The following is a 23,178-nucleotide window of genomic DNA, read 5'->3' on the forward strand; positions in this document are numbered from 1 at the left end:
TAGGTTTGATAGTGTTTGCTGAAAAGAGTGCATATATACAACTTGCATACATATATGTATTTGTGGGAGTATATTTTATAAATATAAAAATAAAATAAAAATTACACGCTTGGGTGTGTATGTGTGTGTATATCCATGAATTTAGGGCATCTATATGTCTAGATCTTTAAACTTGTTCATAGGGCAGTGGGGTTCTAAAGTTTACACAGATAGCTGAAATTTACCAGATAATTTCAAGCACTAATTGTTATCACTGACCAAATCACTTGGTCATCCACATCTTTTCCTGAGTATTCTAACAAAGAAGAAAGTTAACTGCCTTGAGTGCCATCTTTCATTTTCTTCCTTATACTGTCTGGTATAGGTGCTAATGAATAACAAATCGTACAAAATTCAGGCAGCAGTGGGAAGAAGAGATCTAGGACTGCATGAAAGCTTCCCAAATCTCCTCCTGGCTGATGTGCTCTCCCCACTGTGACTTCCTTGTAGTATTATTGTACCTCTCTCCCATAGCGCTTAGCTCTTCCCTTGTATTTTAGCTATTTATGTACAGGGCTAATCTTCCCTACTAGATCTCAAGTTTTTTGAAATTAGAGGCATTGTTTCTTTTTTATATCCCCCCATTGCACCCACCTCAGTGCTTTGTACATAGCAAGTGCCCAATAAATGTTTGTGGAATTCCTCCTTAATCTGTCTTCTCTTAATATCCATTTTCAGTATCTCAAAACTTGATTTCTTCTAAGCTTTCCATTATCAGTCCCTGAAGTATCCTTTTCTAGAGACCTTGTGATGGTCATCTGTTTCAGTGGTATGGCTACTAAGTTGGAAGATCCCTGTGAGTTGCATATTAACTTAATTTAAAAATGTGATGCTAGCTATGTTTTTTTTTTAGGTCTTTGTAAAGCAGTAGGGTTAAGTGAGGTCATACAAGGTCATACAGTTAGGTAATTAGTAAGTGAATGAATGCACATTTGAATTCAGATCCACTTGTCTCCAGAGCTGGTGCTCTATTCACTGCTCCACCTAGCTGCCCTGTGATTTGTGTTTTATATGGACTTCACAGATTTTGTTTGATATTTTTCAATTATATTTTAATCTGGTTTAGGCCACACCCAGGAAAGTTGAGGGTTTCATGTTGCCCATGGACTGTCTGGTTAACATCTGATCTGCATATCTTCTTCCGGAAACCTGTGAGGCAAATCTATCCTATGGATAGAAATGGATTAGTATTTTCTGTGTATATCCTAGACCTGAGACTGGAGCAGGGATCAGAGCCTTATTGATGGAAGCCCTTAGTTCCACTGATAAGTCACCTAGCCTCCAGATAGAATCACTAATACTGACTATTCTATATCTGCATATGTACACCTACATATATAAACATATTTTGCTCCCCATTTATTGTACTTGTATTGTCAAAACATACATACAATGTGTATTCATGCATACAATGCCTAGTTCAGTATCATATATCCTGCAGGCACTCAATAAATATTAATTGAATTGAAATAATAACATCCCTTATAAATATTCATCAGCAAATAAAACTATCTAAATATATGGAGTATGAAGTACTCTCCTAGAAATATTTGAATTAAAATGATTAAAAGCCATCCTATTATCATATGATATGGTGGGCTGTCTATCGTCATATCTTTAGTGTACTGCAAGATATACCTGGGGTATTACCTCTGTCACTGGAAAATGTTACTATAGGATATGTCATGATAGCCCATTTGACAGTTAAGTGTATGTGAAGATGATTCATAGCCATGTCTCTGACAGAGAGCTTTGTCCTTGTAAATTTGAGGCCTTAAATAAAATGAACTCATCTTTGTTGAGAATTGACTGGACTTCCTTTATAAAAGAGGCAAAAAGAATCTATTGAGTGGGCGGAGCTCTTTCAACTTTAGATCAGTTCTGATTGATTACTTGGCACACCTTCTGAAAGTGAGGGAAAGAGAAAAGGGCTCAGTTCTAAGGCCATTCAACTTGAACTTGATGCAGTACTCTGTACTGATTGTTAATTGCTTTTTCAGAATTAAAAGTGGTTGGTTTTTGATGTCACTTAAACTCTGGGGAATTAGAACATTGAATATATTATATCATAGAAACCTAACTAAACTAGTCAGGAACACTTCAAGAAAGAAAAAAATTATTAAAGGAAAAAAACATTTTCTCTTGATATCTGCCAGAATCATTGAATTTTTGAGTTGAAAATTATCTCATGAGCAGAACCAGAAAAATGCTGTACACCCTAACAGCAACATGGGGGTGATGATCAACCTTGATGGACTTGCTCCTTCCATCAGTGCAACAATCAGGGACAATTTTGGGCTGTCTGCAATGGAGAACACCATCTGTATCCAGATAAAGAGCCATGGAATTTGAACAGAGTTCAAGGACTATTCCCTTTAATTTAGGGAAAAAAACATATCTTGTTGTCTGATCTTGTTATCTCTTTTACTTTCTGTTTCTTCCTTAAGGATATGATTTCTCTCTCATCACACTCAATTTGGATCAATGTACAACATGGAAATAATGTAGAGACTGACAAATTGCTTTCCATGGGGGGTGGGGTGGGAGGAGGGAAGTAAGATTGGGGGAAAAAATTATAAAACTCAAATAAAATCTTTAATAAAGAAAATTCAAACAACAACAACAACAACAACAACAACAACAAAAGAAAGTTATCTCAGTAGCCCAGCCCATTTACGGAGTCAAATGTGACTTCAGATACTTAATAATGACCTAGCTAAGTGATCTTGAGCAAGTCACTTAACCCCATTGCCTTGTAAAAAAAAATTATGAACTTGAACATCAGCAAACAAGAGCACTCTTTTTTCCCCAAGCATACTCCTTTTTACATTTGTGTGTATAGTTTTGTTTGTTTTTTTTGAAAGACTTTATTTATTTTTGAATTTTACAATTTCCCCCTAATCTCACTTCCCTCCCCCCACCCCACACAGAAGTCAGTCTGTTAGTTTTTACATTGTTTCCCTGCTATACATTGATCTAAGTTGAATATGATGAGAGATAAATCATATCCTTAAAGAAGAAAAATAAAGTAGAAGAGATAGCAAAATTACATAAGATGTTTTTTTTTTTTAATTAAAGGTAATAATCTTTGGTCTTTGTTTGAACTCCACAATTCTTTATCTGTATACAGGTGGTATTCTCCATCACAGATACCGCAAAATTGTGTCTGATTGTTGCACTGATGGAACGAGCAAGTCAAGAGCAATCTCCTAAAAAAAATTGTACATGAAAATATAAATTGTTAAGTAATACTTGTTTTGTTTAAAGTATATATTAAATTTTAAATGGTATATCAACACTTTCCTTCCTGTTTGTATCCCGTTTTGCTAGCTTCTGAGTATTTTTTTAAAAAAATGTTTAATGCTTTTCTTTTTTTGTGTAACATTCTCGTTATCCTTGAATCCTCCTCCTTCAAAAGGAGCCATTTTATAACAAATTTAGTCAAATAAAACAGTTCCTACATTGTACATATCTGAAAATGTTACATCTTGTTACAGGTACTAACTTGTAGTCCATTTACTCTCTACCAAGTGGTTGGGTTGCATACTTCTCTATAGTTATGCTTAATCTTGACTTTTTTCATGATGAATTGTCTTCCTTCTAAGTATTTTTTGTTGTCTATTATCACATTATATTCATATTCTATAATTTGTACAGTCATTCCTTGATTAAACACTCACTTTTCCCCACCAGTTCTTCTTTGTTCTATCAAAAAAGTTCTATATAGTGAATTATAGTATTTATATATATTTCCCTCTGTCTTTGATCTTTTTGGAGTGTACTAGTGATGTCTTGGATTAAAGGGTTATATGTGATTTGATGACATTGTGAGTATAGATCAAAATTACTTTCTGAAGGATTGAGCATATTTACAGTTTCTTCATCAGTGCATCAGTGTGCCTGTCTCCTTACAGTCCTTCCAACAATTACCATTTTCGTTTTTAGTAATCTTTGCCAGTCTGTTAGGTATGAGGTGGAATCTCACTGTTTTCATTTGCACTTCTCTAATTATTAGTGATTTGGAATGATTTTTTCATTCACAGTCCTCAAGTGATTATGGCTCACTCTTGTTTTTTTATTCAAGAGTTGCCTGTTCATATGCTTCATATACCATTTATTTATTGGGGAATTACTTCCTTGTTTATTTTTATCGATTCTCTAAATAATTTGGATATCAGATCCTTTATCAGAGAAACTTTCCCACCAGTTAATTGAATCCCTTCAAATTCCAAATTGATGTTGTTTGTGTTAAATTTTTTTCCTAATGTTAATGATCAAATTTGTTTGTTTAATTTCTTGTGACCATCTCTATTTCTTGTCAAGAACTAGTTTTAGTCAAGAACTATTCTTCCTTCTTTAATTTGTTGGATGTGAAATTTTATTTCTAGGCCATACCCATTTGGAATTTATGTAGTATCTAGTTTTTTAACTTGGTATATACTTAATTTCTGGTCAGTGGCTTTCAAGGTTTTCATAGTTTCTGTCAAATAGTGTATTCTCACCCTGGTAGTTGGTGTTCTTGGTTTTTAAGACACTAGCTACAGTATTCGATTATTTTTGGATCTTGTGTCTATAACCTGTTTGTGGTGAGTAGGTTGTGTATTCTAGACTTAGACTCAGATTGACTTGAAATGGAATTGCAACTCCGAGACTGTATGACCCTGGGAAAGTCCTTTAGCCTCAGTATCCTCATTTGTAATATGAGTATAATAGCATCTTCCTCTCCTGATTGTTGTATGAAGTTCAAATCAAATATTATTTGTAAAGCACTTTGCAAACATTAAAAGTGCTGTATAAAGTTAGTTCTCCTCATCCCCCTTCTCTTCCTCTCTTCATTATTATCAACTTCTGATTATAACCTGTATTCAAGAGCTATGTTGATTACTATTTTCAAATACTGTCAGTTCTTTGTTATTCCTATCTTTTCTCATGAATTCCTTTGAGACTTTTTACTTTTTGTTCCTGCTGATGAATGTTTTTTCTACAGTCCTTTGAACTTTGTTTCTTTTTCTTTCTCAAGCCATCTATACTGTCCCTTTACTCTTCTCTCATTGAAGAATCTTGCCTCATTTTACTGAGAAGTATAGAAGCTATTAGTTGTGATCTTCCCAGTTCACATTTAAAATTCCTGTAACTTAATCCTGTTTTCTCCTTCTTATCTCCACTTTGAGGAAGCCTACCCCTATACTTGTGCTCTTGATCATCTTTTCTCTGGTCTTCTCCAGAAGATTTCTCCTTCAGTCATCTTCTCACTTTCCCTAATCTACAGTTTCTTTTAATACTCTGCTGACTTATCAGTTGCCTGCAGCCATGCTCAGATCTATTTTTTAAACCCTTCATTTTTGACCCTAACATTTCCTCTGTTGCCTTATATCTTTCCTCCTTTTGATACCCAACTTTTCCTCCCATCATTGCTAAAATCCTAAAAAATAAAGTTGCCGTAGCTCTTCCTCTTCTTTAAAAACTCTTCACTCTTCCCCTTGCTTTTCCATCCTTCCTTCTTTCCCCAGACATCATTCTTTTTGAATTCTGTAGTTCTTCCCCATCTTTTGATATTACTTAGTATTTTTCTTTGCTTATATTTTATTCCCTCTGATGGAATGTAAAATACTTGAAGGGCAAGAATTGGTTTTGATTTGTTTTATCTTTATTTCTCTAATCTCATATTGACTTGAAAATTAATATAATAATAATAATAATAATAAATAATAATAATAGTAATAGTAATAATAATTGGTGTAATGGCTTCTTTATGATGATTTAATTTAACTGAAATGAAGTGACTTTTGCTTGTGTCTCAGTTCACTATCTCATTACCTTTTCCTCCAGATCATGTTCCAGGCATATGGAGACAAACAGGGACCACTGCATGGGATGTTGATCAATACTCCCTATGTGACCAAAGACCTGCTACAATCCAAAAGGTTCCAGGCACAAACCTTAGGGACAACATATATTTATGATATTCCAGAAATGTTCCGGCAGGTAAAGGAGCCCTTGGAGGTGCTGGGAATGTATATTTCAGGAATCAAGCATTTCTTGAATTTCTACCTTTATATATCTTTTCTTTGGAAAAGTTTTTTCTAAAAAATACAAGAGGAAGTTATGATTTCACTACCATTTCATTCTTGTTTGGGATTTGATCATTCTCAATATAAATGTAAGACAAAAAGATGTTTATAATAAATATAAGGAACCCTGGGAATGTAAATTCTCCACAAAGTACAAGTAAATGAATTAAGGCCACATACATATTTGGATCCAAGGGTTGGTTGCTTCTGATTCTGATTTTAACAAAGAGGTATGAAACTTTAGTTCCTGATGTCTTATTTTCACAAATAACTTGAGCTCCTCACTGATGAGATGGGTTAATAATATTGAGATAATGCTGAAACAGAGAAAGTATATGAATAGCTTTAGATAGCATGGTACATAGCTTAAAGAATAAGTTCTTATTGTGAGAGATTTATTATACCTGAATAAAAACTAGTTTATAAGAAAACATGGCATTTTGAATCTCATACACTATGTGAAAATAAATTCTTTTGATCTGTATAGAGGATCTCCATGCAGCAGATTTTTCTTCCATCAATAGAAAAAAAAGTATATTACAGCAGAAAATGCAGCAGATAAAAAAAAGACAGAAAGAATATTGTATTTGTCCTTTAAAAAATATGAATATAGGATTTTCCCAAGTCTCTGAAGCTAATCCTATCCAACATTAGTGAATTTGAATTTTAATAAAATATATGACCTTGGTAAATAACCTGACAGTAATCCTAGTATTATTTACAAATACAATAGAATCCCTTTCTAACAGAAGACATTTTTACATAGCATTTGGATATTCTGCAGATCAAATTATTTCTCTTGAAAAATAACAGCTATCTAATTTTAAAAAAACAACAAAATCTGATATATATCTAGTTAACTGATACTGAGTGTTAGCCTTGTCCCCTACCAGTGTTTATTAAGAAATTCCTGGATGTTTTCCTATTCATGTCTATTTGATAGACATTTATATTTTGCATTCCACTTGGAGATGATGATCATAATGATGATGATGATGTATTTGTGAGATATTCAGGCTTTGAGTATGGCTTTGACGAGTTAAGTAGAAAAACTAATTCACTCAAAAGTCAAAGCCAGCAATATAAATAATTTTGAATAAGCTTAAATATTTCTCCAATTTGGGTACAACTAAAATTACCCATTTTCAGATAGGTGTATGTCTCCAATGAACCATTTCCACATGTTAGCCTTGAAGCATCGTTAGGAAAATAATTGATGTTGCTATTGGAAGAAGGATTCCTTTGGAGTTTCTGCAAGTCATTTTCTTCCATACTCCTTGAATCCTTAATATTTAACAGTTATCATTAGGCAGTGCCACTCTGTTCATTGCTCATGTTGTTTGGTGGAGAACTACTTCATTTCTTTAAAAGATTTTTCTCTTCTGAACCCAAGTGGATTCTACTAGCTCCTCCCTTGAATTTTCCTGGAATATAACTAGATTTGTTGTTTTGTTTGTCTCCAGACCTGAAATACTCTCCCTTCCCTTCCCTTTCAGAGTCCCAGATTTCTTTCTGACCCCATGCTTTCTTGGTTCCCAGCTGCTGAGGTCTTTCACAGAAATTTCTCTGCATTTATTTTATTTTTATCTATATATCTCCATTTATAGAATATTTGCAACTCCTCTGTGACAGAGATTGCTTTGTTTTACCTTCTTGTGGCCAGGACTTTGCATAGTTCTTATATATATTTGTTCATGAATTTTTTTCTGTTAGTAAATTGGGAATTATTAGGAAGGCTCTTGATTTCCAACAGATGAGTAGTTTAAACTAATTCTTTTCATTTTTAATTAAAATCTGGGATACTAATTCTTTTCAACTTTAATTAGAATCTGGGATATTCTGACAGTTTAGGACTGGGGGCAAGAAATGAAAGAATATTATGAGGCAAAATTTAAATTGTATCTATAAAAGTGTTTTTAAAAAGTTTTAAGAGTGAACTTTTTTTAACCCTTTTCTTTTAGTCTCTGATCAAACTCTGGGAATCTATGTCAGCCCAAGCATTCCTACCAGCCCCACCATTGCCTTCTGATATACTAACTTATACTGAGTTGGTGTTGGATGATCAAGGTCAGCTTGTACATATGAACAGACTTCCAGGAGGAAATGAGGCAAGTCACTCATCATTTTATTTGTTTTCTTTTTTCTTTTTTCTTTTTCTTTTTCTTTTTCTTTTTCTTTTTCTTTTCTTTTCTTTTTTTTCTTCCCTCCCTCCCTCCCTTCTTTCCTTCTTTGTTTTCCTTCCTGTCTCCCTTCTCTCTTCCATTTAAGATTGTCTTCATCACTTTGCTTGTAATTGCAAAGCAGTCGGATTGGTAGAGCCATTTAGAAGTGAAAAGCATTAGCATTGCTATTGATACTGTCTTCCCTCTTTCTGGGAATTGTCTTTGTTTTTCTATGATTTTTCCCTTTTCACAACATTCATTTGTTGCCCAGTGATTCACCCAGAATGAATTGTCTTCTAGGTGCCTAAAAAGACATTTTTATAACCAAAGGTTTAAACATCATAAGTAGAACCCAATTCTCTTTTTCCTAAGTATTAATCAAGGAAGGATACGTTTCTTTGACTTTTGGCTTGTCCTCCTATAATCCATTATTTTCTAATGCTCACTGTTTTATAATCACACCAAACCCTTGTATGGAGACCTTGCTTAATTTTTACTCTGTTTTTAAATTTTATGTAAATGTTGATAGGAATGAAGACAGTTAAATGTATGAAAAGGATATCCTAAAGGAAGAGGTGGCCTCTTTCAGCTTTGTCCTACTATTCCCAGATAAGTACACAGCTTCTCAGAAAGGACTGTCTCCATAATGTCATTTGGGAATGTTTTGTTTATAGAAGAATTATGTTGGGTACACTTTTGTTTATAAGGAAAATGTGTTGTCTTCCAAATAAGAATGTATCTTAATCAAACATTGGCTGTTTGCTCCTATATCTGAAGTATTGCTTTGCCCTCAGTGTACCTTGTGAATGCAAAGAGTAAATGATTTTGTTTTAGGGTTGGCATAAACATTCAGCCAGATGTAGAGCATCAGACTCATAGGAGTTCTTCTGATGTGACATTTTGATAAGCATAAGAAACAGGAGGTTAGGGAAGGGAGAATATGATGAATTCTGATGAGACTAGATATAGACACTTACACTCATTCTCACACACAAAGTGGAAGCAGAGATGTGGCACTACTGGTAGCATCTGTTTGGTGAGCCCCTGAACAGGGGACCAAAACCTTTTATTTTTTGTGCTGGACTTAAATTCTGATTCAGAGAATGGAGGTACCTGTGCAAACATAGGGCTGAGAGGGGAAAAAAAACATTTTACCAAATGTAATTAGATTTGAAACATTAGATTTAAAAAAAAATTTTTTGCCAAGTGAAAATCAGCTGCAGTGCTGTGAGAAACCTCCTGCCATGATCTTTTTCTCCTGCTTTTTCTTGCTCTCATTCTGTGTTTGAGCGGATGGAAACTGGGGGAATAGTAAAGTCCCAGAGGGACAGAGCTCTGTTCTTGCTGAAATTACAAGCACAGAGCTGCCTGGGCATGAACATGTAGTGTTTACTCTGCCAGTATGAATACAAATAGTCTTATTATACGGAACTCTGTACCCAAAGACCACAAAAAAAAAAGAATAAAAAAATTAAAGGGTTTTTTAACCCTTTTAAGACCCAACATATTTTTGTGGAAATGGGATGTGCTAAAGAACAGCTGCATGTCATATCATAGCTATTAGTTTGGAACTAAAAATGAAGGCCTCCACATGAGTCCCTTTCTTTAGGACTGTAGTGAAATCTATGTAGAATATCTGCCAAACTATTATAACAAAGTGAGTAAATTACCTGCTATTTAGTAAACTTCACTTTTCTCTTTCTACACGCCTTTTTCTTTTTCTTCTTTTTTTTTAAAAAAAGAGTAACCATCCTAGGGGCTTGAATCTTAAACTTGCTGTTTCTTTGTGTGGCTCAGCTGGGGCAGAGTTAAGACTACTGCCCTTACTCTAGTAGTTAGTGATGAATGTCCCTAGTGCCTGGAGAAGTCCTTCAGAAGCCTCAGTTGAATTATAAGGTAGGAATGAAGTTTAGGGGGATTAGTAGCCAACTCTATCAGCAAGCCCTTCCACATATAATGGGTCATGTCTGCTGAGACACCAGCCAATCCAAGGACTGGTTTCAGTAGTCAGAGTTCTGAGGGATAGCTGGTACTTGGAAGATGACGAGGTATCATGAGGATATATTTCTTCATGTTGAATCCAGTTGACTTTTCCACTTAATTTTCCTTAGACCAAGGAGACAATGAGTCTAGCATTCCATTCATTTTCTGAGAAATGATACAGTGTAGAGAGGAACAGAAGAGCTCATGAAGATGAGACTTAGAGCATCTCTGCCTTTTCCTAAAGGAAATGGGCATTTGAAGAGAAAATTAAGAAACTCTTTTATTAAAAAGGAATAAAATTGAGCCTAAATCAGTCATTACTCTTTCTGAAACACAAGATTCAATCTAGTTGCAATTTTGCTCCATATACATTAAATCATCATAATGGACCACTCTCCAGGCCTCTGCCAGCTTGCCATTGTGGGTGGTATCCTTATTCTCTTTCTCTCTCTCTCTCTCTCTCTCTCTCTCTCTCTCTCTTTTAGTTTTTGCAGGGCAGTGGGGTTAAGTGGCTTGCCCAAGGCCACACAGCTAGGTAATTATTAAGTGTCTGAGGCCAGATTTGAACTCAAGTACTCCTGACTCCAGGGCCAGTGCTCTATCCACTACACCACCTAGCTTCCCCTACTCTTTTTTTTAAGAAAGATTTTATTTATTTTTAATTTTACAATTTTTGCCCCATTCTTGCTTCCTTCCCCCCACCCCCCACAGAAGGCAGTCTGTTAGTTTTTATATTGGTTCCATGTTATACATTGATCTCAGTTGAATGTGATGACAGAGAAATCATATCCTTAAGGACTAAAAATAAAGTATGAGAGTAAAATTACATAATAATATAACATTTTTTTTCTAATTTGATGGTAATAGTCTTTGGTCTTTGTTCAAAGTCCATAATCTTTCTCTAGATACAGATGGTATTCTCCATTGCAGATACCCCAAAATTGTCCCTGGTTGTTGCACTAAAGGGATGAGCAAGTCCATCAAGGTTGAACATCACCACCCCCCCCATGTTGTTGTTAGGGTGTACAGTGTTTTTCTGGTTCTGCTCATCTTGCTCAGCATTAGTTCATGCAAATCTCTCCAGGCTTCCCTGAATTCCCATCCTTCCTGGTTTCCAATAGAACAATAGTGTTCCATGACATACATATACCACAGTTTGCTAAGCCATTCCCCAATTGAAGGACATTTACTGGATTTCCAATCCTTTGCCGCCACAAACAGGGCTGCTATAAATATTTTTGTACTAGTGATGTTTTTACCCTGTAGTAGTATTGGCGGGTCAAAGGGTATGCACATTTTTGTTGCCCTTTGGGCAGTTGCTCTCCAGAAAGGTTCGATGAGTTCACAGCTCTACCAACAGTGTATTAATGTCCCAGATTTCCCACATCTTTTCCAACATTGATCATTGTCCTTTCTGGACATATTGACCAGTCTGAGAGGTATGAGGTGGTACCTCAGAGATGCTTTAATTTGCATTTCTCTAATAAGTAATGATTTGGAGTAGTTTTTCTTACGACTGTGGATCACTTTAATTTACTCAGCTGAAAATTACCTTTGCATATCCTTTGACCATTTGTCAATTGGGAAATGACTTGTTTTTTTTGTATCCTTTACTTTGGAAAGAATGGAAATTAAGTTTCAGGTTTTGGCTAATCTAAAGAGTTTGTTTAACCTAAAGAGACCTAGGCTAAAAGTAGAATTGACCGCTCTTACTGTTTGTTCTTGGGAGTACCTAAAAGTCATAAAACTTACATTATTCTGTCCTCTCACTTTTTAGTAACTTATGTCTAATGTCTAGACCACATTGGGAATTTATTTCCAGTTCTCAGTGCCACCTTGTAGAGGGGGTAGAGATCCTCTGGATCACATGTATGCAAGGTAGATCCCAGAGGTTAGGTGACTAGAAGATAGGCCTTGAGAGAATGATTTGGAAGAAGTGATGTCTTTAGCCTGGAGAAAAGAAGGCTCAGAGGGAACATGAGAGTTCAGAGAGTAGATGACTTATCATATGGAAGAGGAATGTTTCTTTTTAGTCCTGGATCCTTGGGAGGAAATCAAGGAATCAAACTTTAGCTCAACCTGTAGAAAAACTTCTTAACAAGTAGAGCCAATCAGGAAGAAATCTCTATCCTTCCATTTTCTTTTCTAGGCTAATAAATGGAGATAATGATAATGGGGAAAGAGTTGCATAATCTAATTTAAATTCATTATCAGTAACTTGATTTCTGTTTGAGAGAGAAAAAATATAGACTTTTAAGAGAAATGTGTCCTGCATTTTATAAACTTCTGTCTGAATTAGGGACAGTAAAGGTATTTTTCCCTGCCTGATATAGACCTGTTCTTGGTGCTAATACCCTAGCTGGCCTTTCCCCAATGACTGAGGCAGTGTCATACTACTTATTGTTTCAAGAAAAATGAAGGGGGTCACTTTTTTTTTCACTGTCATATTTGAATGGCATTTTTTATAATGAGTTTAAAATCTCAGTGTTAGGGGAATTGTCTATCAAATTCATGAACTATGTTGCTTGCAGTTAGCTCCTTAGTTTTGTAGTTTTTTTCCTTGCAGTTTTTTTCTCCTTAGTTTCATATAAAGATGAAAATGGAAGGGAATATGATTAGAGGCTGATGGGTGCTTTATGTAAATAGCCAGCTAGATGAACATATGCCATTTAGTCTAAAACCAAAAGAAAAGCTACAGAATAGCAACTTGACTGCTTCCCAATTTTGAAGAAGTCATGTTCATTTTGCTGCTAGTTTGCTAACTTGTTTTGATTGTTCAATGGAAACTATAATATAGGTGAGGAAAATTTGAGTAACAGCTCACAATCCAGTGCAGCTGCTTATCACGTGAAATGCTATTATTAATGGGCTCAGCCTAAAAGTGGGCAGAGGGCTGTGCATGGGTCCTGAGAGCAGCTCACTTTTGCAGTGTTGGAGACTTGTAATAAAAAAATACAGAACTGCCTCTTTGAGACCTTAGTCTTATTCATTCTGAGATGTATTCTCAGCTTTTGATCATCCTCATATCTCCTAAAAACACTGTGAAATAGTTTAATGACCTCTCCCAGTTTACAAATGGGCAAAGTCATCTGTAAAATAGAAGAGTGTAAGGGAAAAGGGCATGATTTTTTTCAATATTGTGGAAGTTAGTTGGAATGAAAATCTTCAAGTCTATAAATTCAAATTTTAAAATCATAGAATTTTAGAACTACAGGAATACTCTAATCCCACCCTTATATTTTACAGATGAAGAAACTGAGGCACTCAGAGGGGCATTGATTTGACCAGAATTGCAATGCTAATTAGATCTCTATGTTTCTAAATGAATGTTTTGTTGTGTACCTCACTTTTTACTGATTTAGATTAGCAATATTTCTTAGGTTCCTGTTGTGATGAGAAATAGCTGTAGTTTTCAGTTAACTACAATAAATTATGAAGGAATATATACAACAGAAAGGTACTATTGTTAATCTATTGTAATTTGTTAAGAAAAGAAGTTGTCAAGATTTTTACAAAAGTACATTTTTTTTCTTTCAAACTTTTATAGAAAGGGAATGTATTTTATTTTGTTTATTTATTTTTTAGGTTTTTGCAAGGCAAATGGGGTTAAGTGGCTTGCCCAAGGCCACACAGCTAGGTAATTATTAAGTGTCTGAGGCTGGATTTGAACCCAGGTACTCCTGACTCCAGGGCCAGTGCTTTTTCCACTGTGCCACCTAGCCGCCCCAGGGAATGCCCCAGGGAATGTATTTTAGTATGAAATTCAATTTGACAGATCCTCTGTCCTGCTACTTGATCCCACTGAATTACTGTGGTATCTTTAGTTTGCCATTTTTCACATGAACGCTAGATGTCAGGATTTTGCCTCTGCAGCAGTTTTACATTCAGATCTGTTACTCTAATAACCCCAATTGGTGAGAGCTCCACATGGTGTCTTGCTTTTCCAGGGGAATGAAAAGCTTTGCCCTGTGGACCCCACCAATATCTGGTCACATTTTAAACCATGCCTGGGGATTTGTGGAACTTCACATTCAAACTTTATGTCTTAAGAGAAAATATTTTGGGGCAAAGGTTGAGGATATAATAAACTGTAAAAAATAAAGTTTGATGACTAATGATTTTGGGGGGGTTGTTTTCTCTTTTTCTCTCTCTCTGCTTTCTAAGCCCACTGTTGAAAAGACAGTGTTAGAAAGAGAGCATATAGGCATGTCATTCTGCTTATGCTTATGCTCACTAAATGCCCCAATTTAAGAATTGTACAATAAAATTTCTTAGAAGTGATCATTTTCTTTACCACCACTGTATGGCCTTCTAGCTTGTATTGGTGTGACTATTTGAAATTTTCAACTTTGTTTTGTCATTTTTAGGAAATGGGAAGAAAAGGAGACTTTAAGCTGTGTAAATCAAGTGGACTGGAGAAAATTAATTACTAGATCCATTTTTGTATTTCTTATTAGGGTTCCTAAATCAAAGTCTTTTTTCTTTAATTTACAAGAAGCATTACAGCTGTTGGAGCAGCGTGTTCCTCAGTTTAATCAACCAGCATATATATCCCTGTAACTCCAAAGGAATTTCTTTGTTTAGCCAGTACTAGAGTAGAACTACAGGAATACCTAATCCCACCCTTACATTTTACAGATGAAGAAACTGAGGCGCTCAGAGGGGCATTGATTTGACCAAAATTGCAATGCTAATTAGATCTCTATGTTTCTAAATGAATGTTTTGTGGTGTTCCTCACTTTTTACTGATTTAGATTAGCAGTATTCCTCAAGTTCCTGTTGTGATGATCCCAGTATGATTCTGGGGGGGGAGGGAAGGATTAGGGAAGGGAAGGGAGTAAAAGGTAAATGGCATACTATTTTTCAAGAACAAATATTTTACCAGCTTAAAGTTAAGATCTATTTTTTATAATTTATCAAATGATATTTTCCCCAATTTAAAATAGTTTGTATTTACTTTATTTGTGTCTCATTCTTTTGAAATATTTACCTTTGGTCATTGTGGTTGAGGCAACTTGAGTCACAATTGTTAGCTTTTTAACAGTGTAGGGGAGAATTGTGTATATTTATGTTGTTTTAGTAGATCACAGTTGACCCACCTTTGTTATAAGAGTAGTAACTATGAGAATTAATTTAATCCCAAGAAGGAGCCATTCAACTGGGACCCAAATTTCTGTACCTGTTCAAATAACAATTTATTTTTCCATAAAATGGTAGAAATGATACTTGTCATGATCTATCCCTGAAGATAGTATATTAGTAATCTTTAACAGAAAGGTTTCCCATACCACCTGTTTTATATATAAATGTCCTTCATTTTTATTTACTTTATCTTATTAAAACCTCAAAGAACAAATTAAAACCTTATGGATTCCACAGAATGAATTGAGAGTATGTCTCATAGAAAGAGATGGTGACAGTACCACTTAGAATTAGCTCTGGAGTCAGGAGACCTGAGTTAAAATTAGTCATGGGCAGGGCCAGCTAGGTGGTGCAATGGATAGAACACTGGCCCTAGAGTCAGGAAGACCTGAGTTCAAATCCAGACTCAGACACTTAATAATAGCCTAGCTATGTGACCTTGGGCAAGTCACTTAACCTCATTGCCATAAATAAAAAAAAATTAGTAGCAGGCACAGTGCTTAAACTTCATGTGCTTCTTTGACTTCCTTATCAGCAAAATGAGTAAATAGATTCAATAGAAATATAATTAAATTATATAAATAATAATTGAGATTAAATGAAGTTGCCAATCTTAATTACAGAAGACCAGTAGCAAAACTCATTGTCTTCCACTTGGTAAAGAGGAGGTGGTGTCTGATGTGAGAGTTTGCATTTGCTGGGAGATGTTGTCTTTGTCCTGGTTGGGTTGCTTAGCTGTTGTTTTTTTTTAATGATTTTTTTAATGAAGATGTTTTTGGCAAGTGAGTAAGTAACTGATAAAGGAGTTCAATGCAAGAAAAGGGGGGGTTGATTTTAGAGGTGGATAGTCTGAGGGGAGAGGGTGAAATGTGAGGCCTAGGAAAAGACATTTAAAATAAAGGGTTTGAACTTGGTCTCCAAGGTGCTTTTTTTCTGGCTCATGTTTTGTCATCTGATGTGCTGCCAATACAAAGAGGAAACTTTCTTCTCCTAATAATGTCTTGTACCATCTGCTCTCCAATTTAGAGTCCCAGCAAATTTCCTGGGTAACTCAGAAGTTAAGTGACTTGGCCTGTCACACATGTATCTATCATCTCCAAGTCAGAATTTGAACCCAGGTCAAAGTAACTCTATGAACTCTAATATGCCATACTACTTATATATAATCACTACTATATTAATAGCTCACATATATTTAAGCTCATTACCTTGATTACTTCATTTGATCTTACCACACTCCTGTGAATAGAGATAGTGCAGATATTATGAATCACATTATACACATGGGCACAGAAACTTTAAAGGCTAAATCATTTGCCCAAAGTCGTCATATAGTTAACCTGTCAGAGTCAGTTCAGCCCCAGACTTCTGACCACAGGTGCATTGTTCTTTTCATTATGCCATGTCACTTCCCATACTATAGTAGCATACTGCTGAATATTATATTCATTGAGATTGTTTTATTGAGAATTAGCCTCCATTATTTTCTACTTTCATTCTGATTTTGAATACACTAGTTTTGGATAACAGTATCTCCCTTAAATTTAGAGACATTGGGGTGGCTAGGTGGCGCAGTGGATAGAGCACCAGCCCTGGAGTCAGGAGTACCTGAGTTCAAATCCGGCCTCAGACACTTAATAATTACCTAGCTGTATGGCCTTGGGCAAGCCATTTAACCCCATTGCCTTGCAAAAACTTAAAAAAAAAAACCACACACTTAGAAGCATTGTATAAAGTATCAAAGCAGTACAGGCCTTCCCTAGAACTAATTTGATGCCACTTTGGCAAAGAGATCCTTTCAAATATGGAATCATCCCTCTTGGGTTTCTAAAATTATTCCCCTAGATACACTGTAAAAGGCCCCTCCTGGTTGTGATTCCCTCATCAGACCAGGTAATTGATTGACCCATTATAATTGATAGACGAAGGCAAAGAGATATGATTGACCTTGTATACTGATGTTATTCAGCATAATAAGCAAGGACTTTATGATGGCTTTGGGTATTTTTTTTAAATCAAGTCCTTGAAATCTCCATTGATTCAAGGCATAAAGCATATACTTTTCTGAATTTCTTAAGTTTTGAAATTTTGCAGTAAAAATTCTCAAGGAGCACTTCACGTCATGGTGTTCTACAGACAGTTATAAGATCAGGGCAGGCACAGGTCACATCAGAGCATGAGATTTGGCTGCAATGTATAATAATATGGTTATTGGAAAATATCACAAGGAGCTCTAGATAGCCCCACTTGGTTAATTTCTGAAGCAGCAATTAGTTTAGTATCCCATTTCTCCAGATGACTCCCCCTACTTTATTATACTTTTAATGAAGTATTGGTGCATAGTTATGTTACTTTGCTGTAGGTATACATACTATTTTTATACACACACACACACACACACACACACACACACACACACACACACACACATATATATTGTGGTTGAAAATAGTACTTTTGTTCTAACCACTGTTTCTGATTTTTTAATAATATTTCTAAAAAATTACTACTACATGCTCTAGAGTGCTTTTTTCCCCCTCTCTTCCTTTTATTACCTTTTAGAAGGGTTTAGGTAAGTCTGTTCAGCCATTTTTGAGTTATCCAAGCATGGAAAAAAGAGTTTTTCAGCTGTTAAGAAAATTGTTTTGAGCTCTTTTATGTGATCACACAACACTAGGCAATGGAACATTATATCCAGCAGATAATACAATGTGGGAAGACACTGACAGTTTTTCTTACATGATTTCTTTGAGAAGCACAAATTAAGTCAAATATCACACTGCTTTATGGTTTAAAAAGACACTTTTAAGAAGGTGTTAGGATGGATCTAAGTAATTTGTTTGCAGGATTTTATAAAAGCATATTTTGTCATAATGTAATGAGGTGCTAATGTCACAAATGGAAGGAAAATTAAAATGGTACAGTAATTCTTTTCTTGCTGGTATCTAATTAAAATCTGACTTAATATTCCGGACAAGATGCCAAAGGAGAAAAAAAAAGTTCAATTAAATTGGTATCTATATGGAAAAGCAAGTCCTTCACATTATCACCTGTATTCTTGAAGAAGGAGGCTGACAAAAGTGCTAGTAAGGTTAGAAGCTATCTAGCTGTTGGTGACTGCAGAAAGACTACCACCACAGTTTCAAACTTTATACCTGGTAAGTAGTCACATAGAACCCACTTTCTGAGGCCCAGTCTGAGTGCAACTCAGATGCCAGATTCTAGAGAATTATGAGAATCTTTTTTTTAGTTGTTCTTTGAGTAAGAGAGATAGAAGATGGGGAACAATAAATAATAAAAGGTTTCCTTTTCTGCTTTCTACAGCATTGCCATAATTATGATAAGCTTTCTGCATCTTATACCACCCTGAAGGAGCAGAATGCTGGTTTACTCCCCAGATTTCCCCCTGGTTTTCTCTTAATTTCCGTTTTTCACTTTAAGTTGAGTAGATTATTTGCCATTGATAATAGCTGCTTTGGGGAGTGAGCAGTTTCACATTATTGTTCACATCAAAAGACCAATTAATGTTGATGTCAATTTCAGTGTTAATTTTGGGTCATGATTAGTGTTGACATTGTGTGTCAAACTAATGACATTTATGGGCACTATCAAAATGAATGTTAAAATTATCATGTTTTTAGTATCTGTTACGGCAACATTAAGTCAAGATCCTCCTGGGGAAAAAATACATAAGGATAGATAGATAATGCCATTCTGTATCGCTGGTGTTACTCAGTGAGAAAATGACATCTCGGTGCAGAATCCTAATCACTGTTTGGAGCATCAGAAATAATGATCACCTCTGATCGGAGGTTGTGAATAATTCATTCAGTTTGATTTTCACGTCCTGTCCAGTGATACTTTTCAAACCAAATGTGTTTCTACAGGAAAATAATGGTCCCACTTTTTATGGAAATACTGTGGCACAAATCATTTTATCCACATAAAAACAGTTAAATAAGACTGTTCTCTCCTGCCTCCTTTTTCCTCCCTTTTCCCTCCTCCTGCACTTGAGCATGTTTGTTCCGGGGATCAGATTATGGCCAGCAGAATGTTTCCTTTCCTAAAACCTGTATTAGATAAAAAAGGAGGGTTGTTTTCCTGATCGTGCCTCATGGCATTCTTGACCTTTATTCCCTCTGATTTTTAGGTAATTAAATCTAAACTTGTAAAATCTCATATTTTTAGTGTTTTGTTATTTAAGAGGATTAGAAAAACAAAGATTCTACAAGGGTTTTTATAAAGACTTTAAGTGACTCAGAGAGTTCCTTTTGTAATCTGTGGTTATTCTAGCTGAGGAAGTACCTATGGTTATTGAATATATTGAATGTATTGTTCATTATTGTTATCAGAGTTATTTCTAGGGTGTGGCAAATTTGATAGAAGGCTTACTTTGATACTCCTTTTAACTAGATCTCATTTGGCTACAAATGTTGGCCTGGTTGTAGAAAAGGTGAAAGATTTAGTGCGTGATTTGTGAGAGGACTAAGCTTGAATGAAATTGTTCATTTTGACATTCAAAACAACTTGTGCCTAAGTAATATCTTATGCTGACCCATTGGCACTTCCTTGTATACTTTAATTGTGGCTGCATGTTTTTGGTTACAAAATCTCCTTTATTTACATGAGTTTGATGGATCCATCTGTTGATATTAGCCTCCACGAGATATTTTGCCATACCCTAATTTTAGAAAGACAACTAGAGTATTCTGCAGGAATGACTCAGTTCTTAGTACCATTTGTAGAAGAAGTATTTTGAACTATTTCTATAGAATGTTGGGACCTTTTTTTAAAAAAAACTAAAAAGGACAGAGGCTATTCTTTCAATTTAATTTTCACCACTGAAGAGAAAGTATTCTGGATTCAGGATTATTTTCCAAATAAAATTCTATTCTTTTAAGTGATTAATTAATATTGGTAAAGGATAATTTAAACCCACCAAGCAGGACATGACTAAATCAGTACTAAACTGAAGGACACCAATGGTTATTCCCAGCAGAAAGTCCATCTTTCAGTGACTGCAGTGCACTTTGAGTTATCAGGTTACATGTTCCATTACTCTGTGCAGCTGTTGGTATCATGTGTTTATGCCTAGGACTGAAGGAGAAGTAGGAAAGTGACAAACTCCATGATGCTTCATATGCCTGTCAGTTCACATATTCATTCATGTGACTGAATTAGTAAGTGCTTATTTCCCTTCAAGATGAAGGGCTTTAGATAGTTTTTAGTGTATGTTTTTAAAATATGTGCTACTGCACTAAATATGTATTTAGTTGGTAGGCCCTGTTATTGCCTGTTATACCAATATTTACTTTAAAAGTATAAATATGTATTTAGCCAACAGACCAGAATAACACTGAAGCATGAAGTTGCTTTTGTTTTTTCAGGTGGGTTGATTAATATTTTATAAAATAATGTATACAAGTATTTATACTCTACTTGCATCAGTAATAAAGCCCCCTTTTTAAGAGTTACTTCTAACAAAGCAGCCCAAGCCAGTTAGTTTGAATTGTTTTTGTCTTTAGAATAATTAATCATAGGTCTTAATGGATATTTTCTCATTCATCTTAGTTTGTGTAAAGATGAATTTTACTATTACTATTAACAAAAATTAAAGTTCATCAAATCTTGAAAGTGATCTAAAACTGGAATTTCATGTTTAAAGAGAGACTGACAATGTCCTTTTCTTGGTTAATACCCTCCTTACCAAGTCTTTTCTGAAAAGCCACTTTATAGTCCTTTGGCAGTTTATCATGTTTGTCTGAATTTAGTCAAATGCAGTAGTTCTTTTGCTGCTCTGCCTTTCTTGCTCTCATGATAAGGGAACATTTTAAGTATAAACTGGTCTTGGCAATGGTGATTCTCATTTGTGACCAACTTGATGGCTTTAAAACTGGTGGTGTTCCTTGACTCTGAGACAAATTGTGACAGTGATGCCAGACCTTGCTTTCTGTAGTAGAAAAAAAGACAACCGTGGTGAAAGTTGGTGTCTGCTTAAGAGAGACTAAAAAGAACAGAGATGACTGAAAATGTCACAAAGGAAATTAGGATGAAATTTTTCAATAGAGTAGTTGATCTGAATAAAATACTATAGGGACTCATTTGTTCTTAAGTTTCTTGCCTGGAATAATAGAGTTAGAGATTATAACTTGCTTTCACTTTATCAAATTAAGGAATATTTCTTTAGTAATTACTGTGTACCTGATATAACTGCCTGAGCATTGTAGAGGATATACTGAGGCATAAGCTGTAAATATGTGAAAAGTTAAGTGGCAGTAAAAGGTTTAATTAAAATTTAGTTCAACCCCCTTATTCTACAGGTCAGAAAACTGAGGTCCAAACAGATAGAATTGCTTGCTCAGGGTCATGATGAAAAGGTCAAAAGTAGCAGAGCTTAGGAAAGAGACCTGCTTGTAGTCATGACTTTGCAATAGGAAATAGCATATAGTTAAAAGCCTATAGGGGCAGATAGGTGGCGCAGTGGTTAGAGCACCAGCCCTGGAGACAGAAGGATCTGAGTTCAAATCTGGCCTTAGACTTAATAATTACATAACTGTGTGACCTTTAGACAAGTCATTTAGCCCCATTGCCTTGCAAAAACAACACCCCTGCCCCCCAAAGAGCCTATAATGTGCCATGAATTATTTTCTGGAGGAGTACAAATAAAGGGCAAAAAAACATCTCTGTTCTTAAGGAATTCAGTCTACTGATAGAGGTAATATGAAAACAATTATGTACAAATGCAAGATGGAATTAGTTTGTATTGGAAATAATCATCAGAGGAAAGGCATTTGAATTAAGGAGGATTGGAAGAGACTTCCTATACAAGGTGGGATTTTAGCTGGAACTTGGTTTCCAGGTATGGGGAAAAGCCAATAAAATGGCTAAGACTATTGGGATTGGAGTCAAAGGAACTTGATTGGACAATACTTTGAATATCTATTCCTTCCTGAACTTGCTTCTCTGGTTTAGCCTTCATACACCATGCTGCATGATTGTACACAATTAATTGCAAATTAACATGGCGCAACAGTAGATGAAGACTTGATTTGTTATCAGGATATTGGTTCAAATACTGTCTCTCCTGCTTACAGTTTGTGCTGCCTTGGACAAGAAAATAACCTTCAAGACCTAGTATATCCTTATCTGTAAAATGAAGTGATTGTACAAGATAATCTAGAAATTGAGAGCAGGAAGAGATTTGTAGTATCATATGAGGGTCTTCAGTAGACATCTTTTCAGTTACCAAATTAATGGACAGGTTTAGAGAGTGTAGGGATCCTACTGTGCTTTATTTATTGTGCATTGACTATTAAATTAAAAAAGAAACACCACCTTTTAGATCCTTCTTCATAATCTCTTCCATGTTTATGCCAGAATCAGGAAAGATTTATTTGAGAGGTATAGTTAATTATGGGACAATTAGGTAGCAAAGTAAGTAGAGAATCTGACCTAGAATCAGGTAGGCCTGAGTTGAAATCTGGCCTCAGAAATTTACTAGCTGTGTGATCCTGGGCAAGTCACTTAACCTTATTGGCCTCAGTTTCCTCATCTGTAAAATGAGTTGGAGAAGGAAATTACAAACCATTTCAGTGTCTCTGTTAAGAAAACTTCAAATGGGAATGAATGGTATTTGAATGTTATGGAGTACTATTATTCTATAAGAATCTATGAATGTTTGAACTCCAGAGAAACATGGAACAAATTATAAGAACTGATGCTGAACAAAGGGAGCAGAACGAAGAGAATACTGTACACATTAACAACAGCATTGTGAATTG

The 23,178-nt window shown here is 35.3% G+C and overlaps 1 protein-coding gene across 9 annotated transcripts in view; it reads left to right on the forward strand.

The window, feature by feature from the left end:
* ACACA (acetyl-CoA carboxylase alpha) overlaps positions 1-23,178 on the forward strand; it is a 277,310-nt gene that overhangs the window by 162,307 nt on the left and 91,825 nt on the right. For all 9 annotated transcript variants that reach the window (XM_074223508.1, XM_074223498.1, XM_074223501.1 and 6 more), the window contains 2 exons: positions 5,869-6,024; positions 8,072-8,218. In XM_074223508.1, the coding sequence (XP_074079609.1) occupies positions 5,869-6,024; positions 8,072-8,218 (303 nt within the window). The remainder of the gene's footprint in view (positions 1-5,868; positions 6,025-8,071; positions 8,219-23,178) is intronic.

Source organism: Macrotis lagotis, chromosome 2 (genome assembly GCF_037893015.1).
Source record: "Macrotis lagotis isolate mMagLag1 chromosome 2, bilby.v1.9.chrom.fasta, whole genome shotgun sequence".
NCBI classification, from domain to species: Eukaryota; Metazoa; Chordata; class Mammalia; order Peramelemorphia; family Peramelidae; genus Macrotis; species Macrotis lagotis.